The 16,251-nt window shown below is 38.3% G+C and overlaps 1 protein-coding gene across 1 annotated transcript in view; it reads left to right on the top strand.

The window, feature by feature from the left end:
• LOC143021142 (neuronal acetylcholine receptor subunit beta-3-like) overlaps window positions 1–16,251 on the top strand; it is a 589,791-nt gene that overhangs the window by 76,026 nt on the left and 497,514 nt on the right. Inside the window, exon 2 of the mRNA XM_076178431.1 lies at window positions 5,555–5,649. Coding sequence (XP_076034546.1) covers window positions 5,555–5,649 — 95 coding nt within the window. The remainder of the gene's footprint in view (window positions 1–5,554; window positions 5,650–16,251) is intronic.

The raw sequence follows: 16,251 nt of genomic DNA, 5'->3' as shown, positions 1-16,251 counted from the left end.
CTCTCTCTCTCTCTCTCTCTCATTCAAACTAAAGGTATGGGTAGGGGGTTACTTTTCTAACTGAAATGTCCTAGTCTTCTTCCTCCTCCTCCTCCAACCTCTCCTCCCCCTTTTCCTCGTCCTCCTGCTCTTCTTTATTCTCCTTCTCCTCCTACTCCTTTTTCTTCCTCTCTCTTCCTTCTCCTCCTCCCCTCCTCTTCTTCTTCCTCTTCTTGCCCCTCCTCTAACCCCCCTTCTCCCTCTTTTCCTCGTACTCCTCCCCCTCTCCTACTCCTATTCCTATCCTTCTCCTCCTCCTCCCCCTCCTCCTTCTCCTCCCCCCCTCTCCTACTCCTCGTACTTCTCCTCAACCTACTCCTCCTCAACCGACTCCTCCTCCGACTCCTCCTCCTCCTCCTCAACCCTCGTCCTTCGGAATTTTCTCCGTGTTGTTATGATGGCGGACGCCACGTCGCGCTTGTCAAGCGAAGACAAAGCGACGCGAAGCAGGAGCGAGCGAGCGAAGGAGCGAGGAGAGAGGGGAGCGTGGGAATACCTTGCCGGATATTAAATATTACATAAGCCAAGATAACACACAGATATATACGTGTGTATTTGTATACGTTTGCATATATATGTGTGCGTGGTGTGTGAGCTTTTGTGTGTGTGTGTGTGTGATCGAGGTGATAAATCTCCGATCAAGAAAGTATGCGTTATTCTGCTCCGTAGGGGTGTGATTGGTTGTATAAAACTAATGCAGTCCAGTACCCCACACACACACAATATTTTTGTTTTCTTTCATTCACAGTTATTAACAGTATCGAACACGTAATTGCTTTTTAGATACGCCCTTCAGCAAAAATAGATAAATAAATAAATAAAATATGACCAGTTGGCAACTTTCCCTCGCCACCCACATTCACGGAAGAGGAGGCTGCGGCGATCAGTAGCAGTGAGGAAGTGCGAGTTAGAGTATCGTTCTCTGTGGGACGGTCATTGTCTATGCCTCCTTTCCTTCACTCAAGCCCACTTGATATCACTCACAGTAAAGTTACTCTCATCATTCCACAACACTTTCATCCACTTTTGTAAACGCCTTTTACCAAGCTTCTATGCCAATGTCAAGTCATTTAAGCCCTGTTCACATTAGCTGCTTGAACCGCGGCTGTTCTCGCACGATGTAATCCAATGGAAGCGTTCCCACACAACCGCACAGTTTTCCCTTGACTATGCCATACCGCCGCGGTTTCCGCGCGGTTCGAGCCGCTAGTGTCAACACTGTCTTAGTCTGTGTGGTGGCGAGTGGTGGCTCGCCATATTTCAGCTCCTTCATGATGTTTTCTTTCACCGTTCCCACGAGGATATCATTCTGTTTCTTTGCTTGGAGACGTGGGTTCGAATCCCGCACTCCTCTCCGATTCCAAGCAGTCACTGTGACCTGTCTCAACATTTCCTAAGCGCATAATAAGGCAAAGGTGACGGCTTCGGCCGTAGCTACTCAGCGCCTCCTAGCGTAGGCCTCTCACCTTACTCTTCTCTAATTGTGTTTTTCTTTGAACCCAAAAGAGGAATAATGTTTACTGATTATGCAGACACTGCCGTCTTGCTATACATTCATCAGCTAGAGCAGGTGTTCTTAACCTTTTTTCTCCAATTCCCCACTTTTTAGTGAGCCAACTCTCCATTTCCCACCACAGCATCGGTGACAACAAGAAGACACCAGAAACAAACAAAAAGAAACAAAAACACATCGATTAAAAAAAAAAAAAAAAGACTGGTTCTTCTGTCCGACCGGTCATTCCCCACTTGGCAACTCCGCCATTCCCCACCAGTGGGGAATTCCCCATAGGTTAAGAACCACTGAGCTAGAGAATATGGACCTGAATAGTATATGGGGAAGATGTATTCTTAATAACGTGAAGGAATTCACAAGGGACGAAGAGAGGAAATGGAGAAAGACTAAGAATATTGTAACACACTAAACTTGGGGAAAATTATCCAGGTTTCCTTTCGCAAAACTCCCATAGGTTACGTAAAGATAGGTTACTTCAAGTTTGGGAATTTGGCGAAATGGGAATGGTCAAGAAAACTGGGCGAAATGGGAATGCATACGGGTGTGATAATATGTCTAGTTTCTCAACCAGAAGGCAAGGCTTAGAACAAAGTTATAGATGCATAGAAATATTTCCCCTAACATAGTTTATATTCAGGGAAAATGTCCGGACTAAGGAATGTAGTCAACAGTGCACATTTGCTATCGCTGAGACTGTCCACTATCATATGATATATACAAGTCTACGAAGGCATGAATAAATGAAACGGTCATATCAGGTCGCGTTGATAGGATCTTCTACGTATATATGATTATTTGTATTTATATATTTACTCTATTTCATAATCACTCTTTTAACTAATTACCTTTAGTAACTACGTAAGTATCTCTTTAGTTATATTTATCACTGTACTGCCTCAACTAATGAGTCTTTGACTGACCTTTCCTGTAGTTAGTATCAAGTGGTGATCTAGTTTAATCCTCCTTCCGTGGTTTGTAGTGTTAAGTATTTCGAGCCTATTCAAAAGTCAAAACTGTGAGCATGAAATGAGAATTCAATCCCTTTTTTTTCCTTCTTCCTTGCCGCGTCTATACTCTTGTTCATTGAATATAAACAAAAAGATTGTGCGACAGTTTCTGTAAAATCTCACGACTTATATGACGTTTCTGTGCGCACGCATGGGCAAGAACGACCGAACAATATATAATTGCTCCAATGAATTCTTACGATATAGTTCAAGAGAAAGAATTTTTTAAATGTAGTTGTTGTCATCGGAACCCGCCTAATGCTCGTTGTGTCTCGTCCTGTCTGTGTTTGGTTCGATTGTTGGGAAACAGTTGTCAGATGGGGAACGACATGGCTACCGGAGTGAACGAACACAACAAAAGGAGTTTATGATTTGCTGTTTGACGTTCTGGAGTTTCTGCTTCGGTGAAAAAATAGATTGTGGGGACTACAATAGATAGTTTATTAACTTCTGTCTATTTGTCTATATACCAAGAGGGTTCTTCCCCCTTATAAGGGGGGTAGCCAGTCAAGGCATGCACACACCCATCCCACATCCTTTCGTTTTCCCTTCTATCTTTGCTCCTTGTGGACATGCGGCCATCACTGATCCTCGTAGAGAAAATAAGAAATGAAATGATAGTAAATGGCTACATAATTTGTTGACAAATAAACTATATATATATATATATATATATATATATATATATATATATATATATACAGTATATATATTATATATGTGTGTGTGGGTGTATACATATATATATATACATGTACATGTATGTATATATATATATATATATATATATATATTATATATATATATATATACAGTATAACACACACACATATATATATGTATATATATTATATATATACAGTATACACACACATATATATATGCATATATATTATATACATATATATATATATATGTATATATATATATATATATATATATATATTTACAGTATATTATATATATGTTAGCCAAATTGCCCGCACGTTGCTGCGGGCAAATGATGATCATTTTAATTTTGATAGAATTTGTAGAGAAAAGTTACATGTATCAATATAACTCAATGGAAAAGGTAACAGAAATAGAATGTTATGAAAGTAAGAAAAAAATAATTTGAGGAGGGAGATGCCCTTTGGAAATAAAATATTCTTATCCAAGTAGCCTGGATTATGGTGAATATATATGGTTTTGGGGGGAGTTCGTGAACAGACAGACAGAGGCTACTACTTTATTAGTAGATACAAATGAAAGATAGTTATCCAAGTACCTTGGGTTATAAGGTTTTAGTATATATATGGTTATAAGGATCTATCTGCAAAAATCTAGTTCGTGAATAATCCCTAACCTAACCATACCTAACCTAATCCTTAACCCTAACCAAAATTATTTTTTAAATGAAATATAGTCATCCAAGTACCTGGAGTAATAGGATATCATAATATATATGGTTATGGGGATCTATCTCCGAAACCCTAGGATTTCGTGAACAAACAAACAAACAGACAAACAAATGAAAGATAGTTATTTAAGTACCTTGGGTTATAAGGATTCAGAATATATATGGCTATAGGGGTCTATCTGCAAAGACAGGATTTCGTGAATAATCCTTAATCTAACCATACCCCACCTAACTTTCACCCTTAACCCCAACCAATTTTTTTTTTTACTTTTGACAAGCCCACCGGCTGCGCCGGCCCGGCTACGCCGGGGGCCTTGGCCTGCGGCGCTGCGCGCCCTGGGCTACGCCCCTTTTTTGGAAAATAGAATATCAAAATCACATTGCATTCTTCTTCGAGTTCTTCTTCTTCGAGTTCTTCTTCGAGTTCTTCGAGTTCTTCTTCGAGTTCTTCGAGTTCTTCTTCGAGTTCTTCTTCGAGTTCTCCTTCTTCTTCGAGTTCTTCTTCTTCGAGTTCTTCTCTTTCGAGTTCTTCGAGTTCTTCTTTTTCGAGTTCTTCGAGTTCTTCTTTTTCGAGTTCTTCGAGTTTTTCGATTTCTTCTTCGAGTTCTACTTCTTCTTCGAGTTCTTCGAGTTCTTCTTCTTCCTCTTCTTCGAGTTCTTCGAGTTCTTCTTCTTCGAGTTCTTCTTCTTCTTCTTCTTCTTCTTCTTCTTCGAGTTCTTCCTCTTCTTCTTCGATTTCTTCGAGTTCTTCTTCTTCTTCTTCACCGTAGTTGGCGGTGTAACCGATTTACCACCAAACGCGAAGGGTCAGTTTATTTTTTACTTATATAGAAATATAGTTATCCAAGTAGCTGGAGTGATAGAGTTTCAGAATATATATAGATATGGGGGTCTATCTCTAAAACCCAAGGAGTTCGTGAACAAACAGACAGACAGACAAATGAAAGATAGTTATCCAAGTACCTTGGGTTATAAGGTTTCAGAATATATATGGTTATAGGGGTCTATCTGCAAAAACCTAGGAGGAGTTCGTGAATAATCCCTAACCTAACCATACCCCACCTAACTTTAACCCTTAACCCTAACCAAAATATATATATATATATATATATATATATATATATATATATATTTTTAAATGAAATATAGTTATCCAAGTACCTGGAGTGATAGGGTATCAGAATATATATGGTTATGGGGTCTATCTCCAAAACCCTAGGAGTTTGTTAACAAACAATCAGACAGACAGAGGCTACTACTTTATTATAGTATATATATATATATATATATTTATATATATATATATATATATGTGTGTGTGTGTGTGTGTGTATGTGTGAGAGGTATGGTGACATGTTTTCTATATTAAATGTCATATTCATCCTACCATCACTTTTTATAAATTATGCTAATTTAAAAGCGATCCTAACCATCACTATGGTCATCATCACCATCATCATCATCATCATCATTATAATCACAATCATAATCATCAGCATTGTCATCATCATCATCATCAACACCACCACCATCATCATCATCGTCATTATCATGATGGTTATCACGATTAATGTGGTGTAATTTTCATCCTTTCAGTCTTGGCGCGGTGTACTGCCCCACCACGACGATGACGCCGACTCTCTTTCCCGCCAATTTGGTCCTGACTGTCGTCTGCTGCGTCGTCTTCACTTGTGAGTACACTCGTCCCGAACTTGCACTTTGTCTATGACTTCGGTTTCAATTCGAATGCCAGTTCTTATTGTTCGAGGATACTGTTCAAATGATATTTGTCTATATATTAGTAGCCCATAGAACGTGTAAGATAAACAAATAAATTATTAGAATTACTCAGAATAATGTCAACAAAAGTATTTAACAATACCCGAACGTGTTTTGAAAAACTATAGGATAAATGGATGAAAGGATATTTGTGAGAGGTGACAAAACACATTCAGGATAGCCTTGAAGCTTATTACAAATATCCATAAAAATGTGTGAAAAAAAATGGAAGAGCGTATCAGCAGCAAATAGTTTGTTGTGCAAGCCATCGTGACACTTAAATCTGGGCAAACGCTGAGACAAATTGACTGAGTGGGCAACCCTTTTTTATGTATTTTTTTTTTACTATTATTGTTATTCATTATTATTATCATTATTATTATTATTATTATTATTGTTGTTGTTGTTGTTAATTATTTTATTATCGTTTTCGTAGCAGTAGTATAAAGTCCAATTGTCATCAACTAATCATTGCTTGTTAGTCCACCTGTATGAGAAACAAATCATACGAAAACTAACCAAAACACTTGAAAACCTATTTTCTCTAAAATAGCAAAGACTCAAAGGCCTTAATACATGTCAATTAAAATGAAATAAAGATTATTGGAAATAGAATTGAGAATATTTTGCCAATGACTACTAACCAGTCGAGGAAGAATTTACCGAAAAATAAGAAAAACCATTTTCGCCAACCGCGTAGTTGAGGAAGAAAATTTCACAAAGTTTGAAGATTCAGTTGAATAAACATCCTAGCAATATTATACACTGTCGGACAGCTATGTATTTTTATTTATATGCTTTTATTTTATTCATTTATTTATTTTCATTCATTTGTTCGTTCATATATTTTATGTTTATTCATTTATTTATTCATGATAATTTGGGTTATTGTTTACGATGTTTCTATCATTGTAATCCAGATAGAAAAATAGACTTTGTAGAGGAATATAATTGTATGTATATAAATGTAAATAACTGTGGAGACAGACTGACAGGCAGAAGAGAAACAAAAACGGAAATTGACAGTAAAACATAAACGCACAGGATTAAGTGACAGACGGACAAACTAATGGACACGTTTACAGTAAAAAAAAAAAAAAATCCTATATTCTAAAGACAGAGAGACGGTAGGTAAAAATGAATAAAAACAATAGATAAATGAGTAAAAAACAAATCAAATTAAATCGAGCAGAAAAAACAAAAGTTAATCAAACACTCAAACATAGACAAGAGCACACATAGACTCAAAGGCCACAGACAGACAGACAAACAGACAGACAGACAGACAGACAGATAGACATGACAGATTGGACGCCACGACCCGTCTGTCTGACAGCGAAATTAGTCGAACTTAGGCGAGTTGAAGAGGAGGAGGGAGGAGGAGGCACCTAGAGGCAATTAATGGATAAGAAAGAAAGGGAAGAGGAAGAATGATGGAGGGAGAGAGGGAGGGAAGTAGCAATAGAGGTAATAAGAGGCAATTGAGGAGGAGGAAGAGGAAGGAGGAGGTGGAGGAAGAGGGGCGAGGAGGAGCAAGTGGAGGAGGAGGAGGAGGGAAGAGGAAAGTGAAGTGTGTCAATTTGTTGGAGGAAGTGAAGAGGTTGATGGGGAGTGGGAGGAGATGGCCGAGGGGGGGGAGGGGGAGAAGACATGTGGTCCATGACACCCCTTCCCCACCGTCATACAGAACGAGGTGAGAGGCATACGCCCGAAGGCGCTTAGGAGCATTTAAAAAAACGACAACCTTAACCTCTTGTGTTGGGACAGACAGCGTATTCACCTGGAGCCGTTGGGAAACGAACACGGAATTTTGGGGACCAGCACGATACAGTGACACACACATTGTTCAAACTGGTCATATGTTCATAGGCTGTCGTGGTTCAATTATTAAAAAATAAGAAGAAAAAAAATCTAAAAAAAATATATATATATTCACAAAAAAAAAAAAAAAAATGGAGTAGGCTAACTACTTTTGTCGTCATTGATTTCCGCCCCATTATAATGAAGGATATTGACAATTAGTCATCAGAAAAAAATGGATAAGCCTTTGGCCCTATGCGTATGTATGCATGATGTATACTGTATAATTGTATATGTTTGTATATCTATATATATGCATGTATGTATGTATATGTGTGCATGTATATATGTATGTATAAACGTATTATGTATGTATACATTATGCACATATGCATGTGTATATTATGCATGTATGTGGATTTTTTTTACAATGATAAAAAGAATAATAGTTGACTCAGTACTCAGAAGTTGACGGAAGACTCGAACGCGAGGATGTCAGGGCGAGAATCGAGTCCCCCCCTCGGGCGGGGGACGAGAATGAGAGATAGAAATGGGGAGGGAGAGGGAGTGAAGAGAGCGAGAGAAAGAGGGAGGGAGGAGAGAGAGAGGGAGGGGGAGAGAGAGAGAGAGGGAGGGAGGGAGGGGAGAGAGAGAGGGGGGCGGGAAGGAAGAGGGGGTAGAGAAAAAGCGAGGGTAAGAGAGAGAGAGTTAGAAAGAGAGAGAGAGAGACAGAGGAAGAGAAAGAGATAAAATGAGGGAGGGAGGGAGAAAGAGAAGTGAAAAAGAGAGAGAGAAAGATATAGTTAAAAGGGCACAGAAAATATGAACCAAAGAAAATGAAGAGGAAATGCGGAAAAATCGACAACGAAAAAGAGAGTGAAGAGGAAAAAAGAGAGGAGAAAAGAATGTAGATAAAGAAAAAACCCGACATCAATTCTTTCAGCACTTGAAGGCCAGAGCACTGGCATACAAATAGCCACAACGTCAGTGGTGGAATACAAATGGTCACGGAAGCAATGGAAGGACTTATAGTAGTGGGGTCTCGTTAGCAATAACCAGCGCTTCGATACTTTTTTTTTTTTTTTTTTTTAATGGTGATTAGTCTCCAGTCATTAAAGAACACTACGTGACTCTGGTCCGTAGGGGTCGCATTGAAATCCTTCAGGGAACGGATTTGTTGAAGACGTATTACCGTATTGATTGGGGTCAAGTTTCAGTTAGGTGACGTAGATCGGGCTGTTTATTCAGTTTCCGTTTGTTTGTTTCTTTGTTTTTCATCTTAAATAATTCCTTTATTTTATACCATTTATCTTTGTTTACTTGTTTGTTTATCTATTTGGAATAGTTTTATTAGTTCATTAATTTATTTATTACATAATCATAATTATGATTATTAATTATTTTTCATTCGTTTACTTATCAGTCTATGTCATTAATTAATTCTTAAATTATGAGTTTACTTATTTGCTTATTATTTTATTTATTTATCTAATTTATTTACCCATTTGTTCCCATAATCTGTTCATTTATTTAGGAAAGATGAAGGTGAACATACAGGTAACAAAAAACGTAGGATAAAACAAAAATAAATAAATAAATAAAATGAAATATATAAATAAATGAATAGATAAGGAGACTTATTAAATGGAAATGCAACGGGAAATGACGACATTGGCCCGACAGGGAAGCGACAGTCACCCTGCGATTGGGCCAGCAAAGCGGGCCGCCAATAGAGGAGGGGAGATTGAAACTCGGACCCAAATTATTAAATTACGATGCGACCTTGGGGAACGGGTTCGACGAAACCACACAAGTGGAAAGATGAAAAGAATAAAAGGTTGATCTTATTTTCATTTATTTATTTATTTGCTCCTGCGAATTTTGATTTTTTTTGTGTGTAGATTTTTTTTTTTTTTTTCGTTTTTGTGCAGTTTTCATTTCTTTATCGACAAAAGCCGAGATCTGAGCTACGTGTAATAACGCACTTTTTACCTTTATACATTTTTTTTTCCAAAGAAAATGAAAAGTCCCTTTGATGATTTTTAAAAGAGATACGCGTTTTACCGCGTCGTGAAGAATAAGGAAACTATCATTTAATGTTTTTACAGGAATATATAATATATATGTATATATATATATGTATATATATATATATATATATATATATGTATATACATATGTATATGTATGTGTGTGTATATATATATATATATATCTGATAACCACAACGGAAACCGGAAAACTAAACTAAAATTCCCAAGCGCTTTTGTGATATTTCACATCTTCAGGGGAATACAAAAAAAAAGTTACACATGGTATAAAAGAGGTTTGAAAATAAACTGGGAAAGATACAATACACATCGAGAAAATGTAACAAATAGATAAAAAAAAAACTATTTTTTGAAAAATGTAATATGATTACAAATTTTGTCTGATAAGATGATCCAATTTAAAAATCCCATGGATAATGTTAGAACCTTCAGATTTTTTTTATATCAAACAACTTCCAATGATGTTCCCTTTGGCAAATGAATCACATGACATGATGGATGAAGAATTAGACCAATCAATACAATGATCAAAATCTCGCATATGGACAAACAGCGCACTAGACTCTTGTGCTGTTTTTACACTGTATTTGTGTTGTTTAATCCTTGTTCCTTGCCCGTTTGCCCAAGGTAATACTTTTTACAAACTCTGCAAGGGATCCTGTATATGCAGCCACTTAAAACACTAGGTGAATTCTTAATAATTAACTTCTTAAAAGTATATTGGTTCTTAAATCCAACTTTAATTTTCCATCTTTTTAGGATGTGAGGAACTTGAGCCAGATTGTTAATGAATAGTAAAATCAGAAGGTTCTTAGTATCAAAAGAGGGGGATGGTTGAACACTATAAAAAAAAATCGCTGCAGCAAGAGCGTGATCTAAAAATCTTTTAGGCTATTTTAATCCAAGACCAACTTTAACAATATGTTCAAATTCCTCATCAATTAATTCGGGGCTGCAAATTCGAAGAGCACGTAAAAACATGTGTAACTTTTTTTCTTTTGTATTCCCCTGAAGATGTGAAATATCACGAAAGCGCTTGGGAATTTTAGTTTCTTTTTCCGGTTTCCTTTGTGGTTATCAGCAATTTATTGGATCACGTGGTTTTGTAATCCTTTTGCATATATATATATATATATATATATATATATATATATATATATATATATATATATAATACACATATATATGACACTTATATTCGTGATATATGACAGCACACACACATACACGGATCGACGGCGCAGTGGTAGCGTTCGCGTCCGCTACTTCATTGGTCCGAATTCGAATCCCACCCAGGGCTGAAATAATTTCAGTATCTCTGCGCTGCGAGCCGTGACTCCAGTTGTCGTGGGTAGGGAGTTGTGTGCGTGTGTGTAAGGTCACAACATTAGTAATAGATCAGTCATGTATGAGTTCGGAGCTCTCATCCGGAAGGGTAATATCTGTCGATCACAAGTCCAACATGTGATCCAAGACCATGGTGAAACACATACATACACACACGCTCGAGAGCAAAATGCTGTTAGTGACTATTATTACTGATGATTCTTTATTTTTATTTTTTAATTTAAAAGAATTTGTGTTTGATTTTTACCATGGCCTCGTGTTTGATCGACCCTTCTATTGATCGTGACCCCGTCTTGGTTCGAGTCCAACCCTCGGATGAATAAAGTTATGTGGCATCCAACGGGGCAGAACCTATAATGGGTTACTCTGTTATAATGATGGTGATAAGATACAAAGGTCCCGGTCATAAGCTTCCTCTTCTCATCCTTCCTCATCCTCTCTCTCTTTCTCCCTTTCTTTCCCTCTCTCTCTCTTTCTCTCTCCCGCTCTCCTTCTCTCACATTCTCTCTCCCTCCCTCTCTCTCCTCCCCTCTTTCTCTATATCTCTCCCCCCTCTCTCTCTCTCTCTCTCTCTCTCTCTCTCTCTCTCTCGGTACATCTTGAGTGTTAGGGTCTTTGGGGGGGTTTCGTCTCGTATCCGGCGCCCTGAAAAATACAGAAATATTTTTCTGGATTTTGGGGCTCTGATTCCACAGCTCTGGACGATACCGAAGGGAAGAGGAGGAGGAGGAATAGGAAGAAGAAGAAGAAGAAGAAGAGGAGGCGCGTAGGAAGAGACTGTATGAAGGAAAATAGCGGAAAGGAAGAAAGAACAGAAGGGAAGGAAAAAATGAAGGGTGAGGAGGGGAGGAGGAGAAGGAGGAGGAGTGAAGGGGTGGAGGAGGAAAGGGATGAGGAGGAGGAGGGGGTTTTAGGAGGAGGAGGAGGGTAATGATGATGAAGAGGAGGGGGGTTGGATGAGGACTGGAATGAGGAGGAGGAGGGGGTGCAGGAAGAGTGGGATGAGAAGGAGGGGGAGGGGGTGCAGGAAGAGTGGGATGAGGAGGGGGAGGGGGTGCCGAAGGAGTGGGAAGAGGAAGAGGAAAAGGAGGAGGTAATCACCTAACTTAGACCTCAATTTTTCTCCATACGCTCCGATGATACCTCCCCTTCATGCTACCACCCTACACCTCCCTCCCACCCACATCCAGCATCTGTTGGTTATCCTATTATCATTTATCTCAAAAACTTCGTCAGGTTACTGCACCTTTAGTTGAATAAAATCGTCTGGCGTCAACCAGAATTTCTTTCTCATCTCTCTGCCTCTCTTAAATTCCAAGTCTCCGTCCCATACGGTTGTTGTAGTGTTAAATGTGCGACTACAACATCGATGGGAAAATTAAACTGCAGTGTCCTCGGCACTAAATTTATGCCTTTTCCTTTTTGGCTACCTTCCTTGTAAGGGGGAAAAAGCCTTGGTATATGTATGTATGTATGTATGTATGTATGTCCTCGGCACAATCACCGCTTCATATAATCTTCCTCCTTGTAACTATACCCAGATGCCTATTTCTCTTGACACTTTTTAATCCCACAAGACTGTTGCGTGTTGTGGATAAGCCACAAAAGCCATTTTTAGGTTTTGTTCACCAAATGAACGACACATTGTTTTGGTGCGAGCGGTTCAGACTGGTGACTCAAACCAGTTCCACACGCAACAAGACATTTACTTGCATCTCTCAATCTGCAATTTACCTCCACCTCCACTCATTCATTCCCTGTCCCATGTGACACCCAGCGAAAAAAAATACACGGGAGAGACGTGCGATTTCGCTCGGGAAAGTTCCAATGTCGCTCTCGCAAATCCAATAGCGGGAGCGATTCCCCCCCCCCCCAAAAAAAAAAAATCGCTCCCACGGCAAGATTCAACGTTTTTCATGCATTATCCATCATTTGGCAATCCTTGAATCCCATCACCATTGATGAAAGGATCAGAGCAAACACAACTTACCCGTGATCAATCATTGCATTATCAATCGATATCATAAACGCAACGCATCAATCAGCTTTAATTTATTGATGTACGTACGTATGTGTACGCGGTATAGCTGCTAAAGTTCAATGGCTTACCTAGCCTAGCTTCGTATCAGCAGCATGCGCGCGTATACTAATACATGTTGACTAGACTCTACATGACTATCGTGCTACATAATGTCGCTAGTTGCGAATTGCATGGTACCTGTATGCAGGGAAGTTCATTAGTTGCATGCAGCTAGCTGCCCAATCAACGCGCTGACTACATGTACAATGCACCATACCCAATACCACATCACCGCATGCATACGTACACACATATGCAAACTAGCTCGAGGCCTAGGAGGGAAACTGGGAAATCCCACTTATAACCTCGTTCGCGTATTTATGAGAAAACAAAATAGAATCAAATATTTGGTTAGTAATTGAAAGTAAATAAATTTAAGTATAAATATGAACATTTGATAATTATATATTTAGTTCATAAATATGGATCTTTGGAGGAAGAATAAAAGAATACAAAAATAAAAAATTATTCCTTAGCTAGCTTAGGTTTACGGTAGCTAGGTGTACGTTCGTACGTCACGTCCATGCCAAACTTTCGATGATCGTACATTATGGAGCGATTTCTAGTGAAGCGAATGAAGATGAGTGAAGATGGTTTGCCCTCAGATTCAGTCTTTTCAGAACCGAGGGAGAGTGTTTTGACGGCAGGAGCCGCTTCTGGACCAGCAAAGCCTAATTCAAACTCTACGGGCAAGGGCCAAGGAAAACGAAAACCAGTAAAGTATGAATCTACTATACGCTCGTGGAACCTAGATTGGCTTGAAGTGGATCGGGGCAGTGATGATACTTTAACCTGCAAAAACATGGCTCTGGAAGTATCAAAAATGGCTCTGGTAATTAAAAAAAATGTCTGGTGAAAAAAAAAGAAAATGAAAAATGGCTCTGAAAAAAAAAAAAAATTCCCTGGTGACACCAAATACTTAAAACTATCCCCATCCTCCAGCCTCTCTCTCCGCTAAAGAGGTTATTACACTGGGCTATTATTCTTCCAGGCTCTCTCTCCTCTAAAGTGGTTATTACACTGGGCTATTTTTCATCCAACATCCGATTCATCGGCGGCACCACCCACCTCCAGAACTTTCTCCTGTCTTAAAATCACTATGGCAGACTATTTTATTTTCTCAACAATTTACATTTAATATGCTGAAGGAAATTCATTTTCCTCCAGCATATCAAACTCCCTCCCGAAGGCTACAGGCTGCAAATTTGCTCAAACTGTCGGAGGAAAAATAACCCAATGTGATAACCTTTTATGACTTCCAACTCACTGCTACCCTCACTCCTCGTACAACTCTTGACTGCGAACAAATGAATAAAATCGCATGGCGACAATGAACGGAATAAACCTGCAAAGGCAGTGCAATGTAACACGGTTCGAAATTTTACGATTCATTTAGATAAACGCCTAAGCAATATGCTGTAGTGCCAGCCATTTGTTTGGTTTGCTTGTTTATTCACATCTTCGTGTAATTATCTGTTCTTAGCGTTCGATCTAGTTATGGAACAAAAGGTCTTCCGTTGATATGCTATTCCTTTGTAATAATATAAATCCCTCCTGGTAGGAAATGGTTTAATGACTAAATTATCAATTTACACTTTTCTTAAATAAGAAACAGATTAACAGACAGATAAATAAACAAAGATATTGAAAAAGCTAAACAGACCTTAAATTAGAATTTATTAGATGAATTTGCTTCAAAATTAAATTAAAAATGTATATGGAGAACGTTCTAATGTATGCCCCTCTTGCTCCAAACCAGGTCATGTAGACTAGGTTAGGTTAGGTCAAGTTATGTCAAGGGTCAGAGTCAAGGTACCAACCTGCTACTTGTGGATGATGGATTCCTTCTCAAGAAGGACCCAAGTACCTCAAACTTGGGTTAATTGAATTCTCGTTATGATCGACCTTGTGTTAAGTCTACGTAAAGGTCAAAATATCCTACACCCTCTTTTTTGTGTGTAGGAGTGTTGCACAGAAACAAGTACAAAGTTGTACAGGATTTTTTTTTTCTTCTAAAAATAAGAAATTTCAAATAAAAGAAATTTTCATAATATTGGAACATTTCGAGTAATAAAGGCGTTTTAGTATATCCTGGTGTATTTTTGAAAGGTGTTTCATTGCGAATACTATTTTTCCTAAATTCATTGATTCCCTATAAAGAGAATTATGTATGTACTTATTCAGTTATAGTACTCTAGCATGGTGTACATAGAGCTGGGATGTTGGAGTTATGTCGGTGTCACACTGTACGGCGATGCCGGATGCGGCCAGATGATGCTTGCAAGTACAATTAGCTTAATAAAATCACCTGGCGACAGGTGCCAGAACTTGATATAATGACCACCTGGTTAAAATACTCTCATCGCCTTTTGAGTTTAATGACTCCTAACGGAGACTGTTAAAGCCAAGCCGCAACGGGATTATAGATTACTACGATTCGTAACTTGTCAAAGCTTTTCGTAACGTAGTCTACTCTAAGCTTGAATTAGTTTTATCCATTCAAAAAAAATCTAGACAACACGAAATTTTCATTTTTATTTAATTGAATAAATTATCACGAGAGATGGAAAAATATATAATTCAAGAGATTTGAGTGCTACAAATTATTACAAGAATAATGAAGTGTATTCAAGACCAAGTGTGGTGCTGTAGGTTGATATTGTAAGATTCTTTAAGAATAGCTTTAATTGATAGTTAAATATAGGCTTAACTGGAAAGTTGGAGATTGAGGTGAAGGGTTTAGTTAAAGAACGTCTTGAATAACTTAGGGAGAACTTCAAAGAACTTGAAGAACCTTGGCCACAGTCGAGAGGCTTGGCGGGTGTGGTCGTACATATCATTCACGGACATGCACGCGCGCGCGCACACACACACACACAAACACAAACACACACGCATACACGAGCATACACACGCACACATATACAGAAAGAGAGAGAGAGGTTGTCCATTTGAACAAACTTGTCTTGCAACAATCGTAAAATCATTATGATTATTCCCAGAAAAAAATCACCACCACTCCCTTCAACATCAACAAAAATAACAACAGTAGCTGAAACAGTATGATCATCAGCAACAACTACAACAATGACAACACAATATTAACACAATACCAATTATAATACGATGAAGAAAAGTAACAATAACAACAAATATGACTACAACGACCAATAATAAACACTGACAGTAAAATAATTCTAAAATAGCAGACATAGCATGTGTATATATATATATAT

Source organism: Oratosquilla oratoria, chromosome 41, assembly GCF_046742065.1.
Source record: "Oratosquilla oratoria isolate Oo_2021 chromosome 41, ASM4674206v1, whole genome shotgun sequence".
NCBI classification, from domain to species: Eukaryota; Metazoa; Arthropoda; class Malacostraca; order Stomatopoda; family Squillidae; genus Oratosquilla; species Oratosquilla oratoria.
The sequence above is the reverse complement of the archived record's forward strand: the minus strand, read 5'-3'. Positions and strand labels throughout refer to the sequence as shown.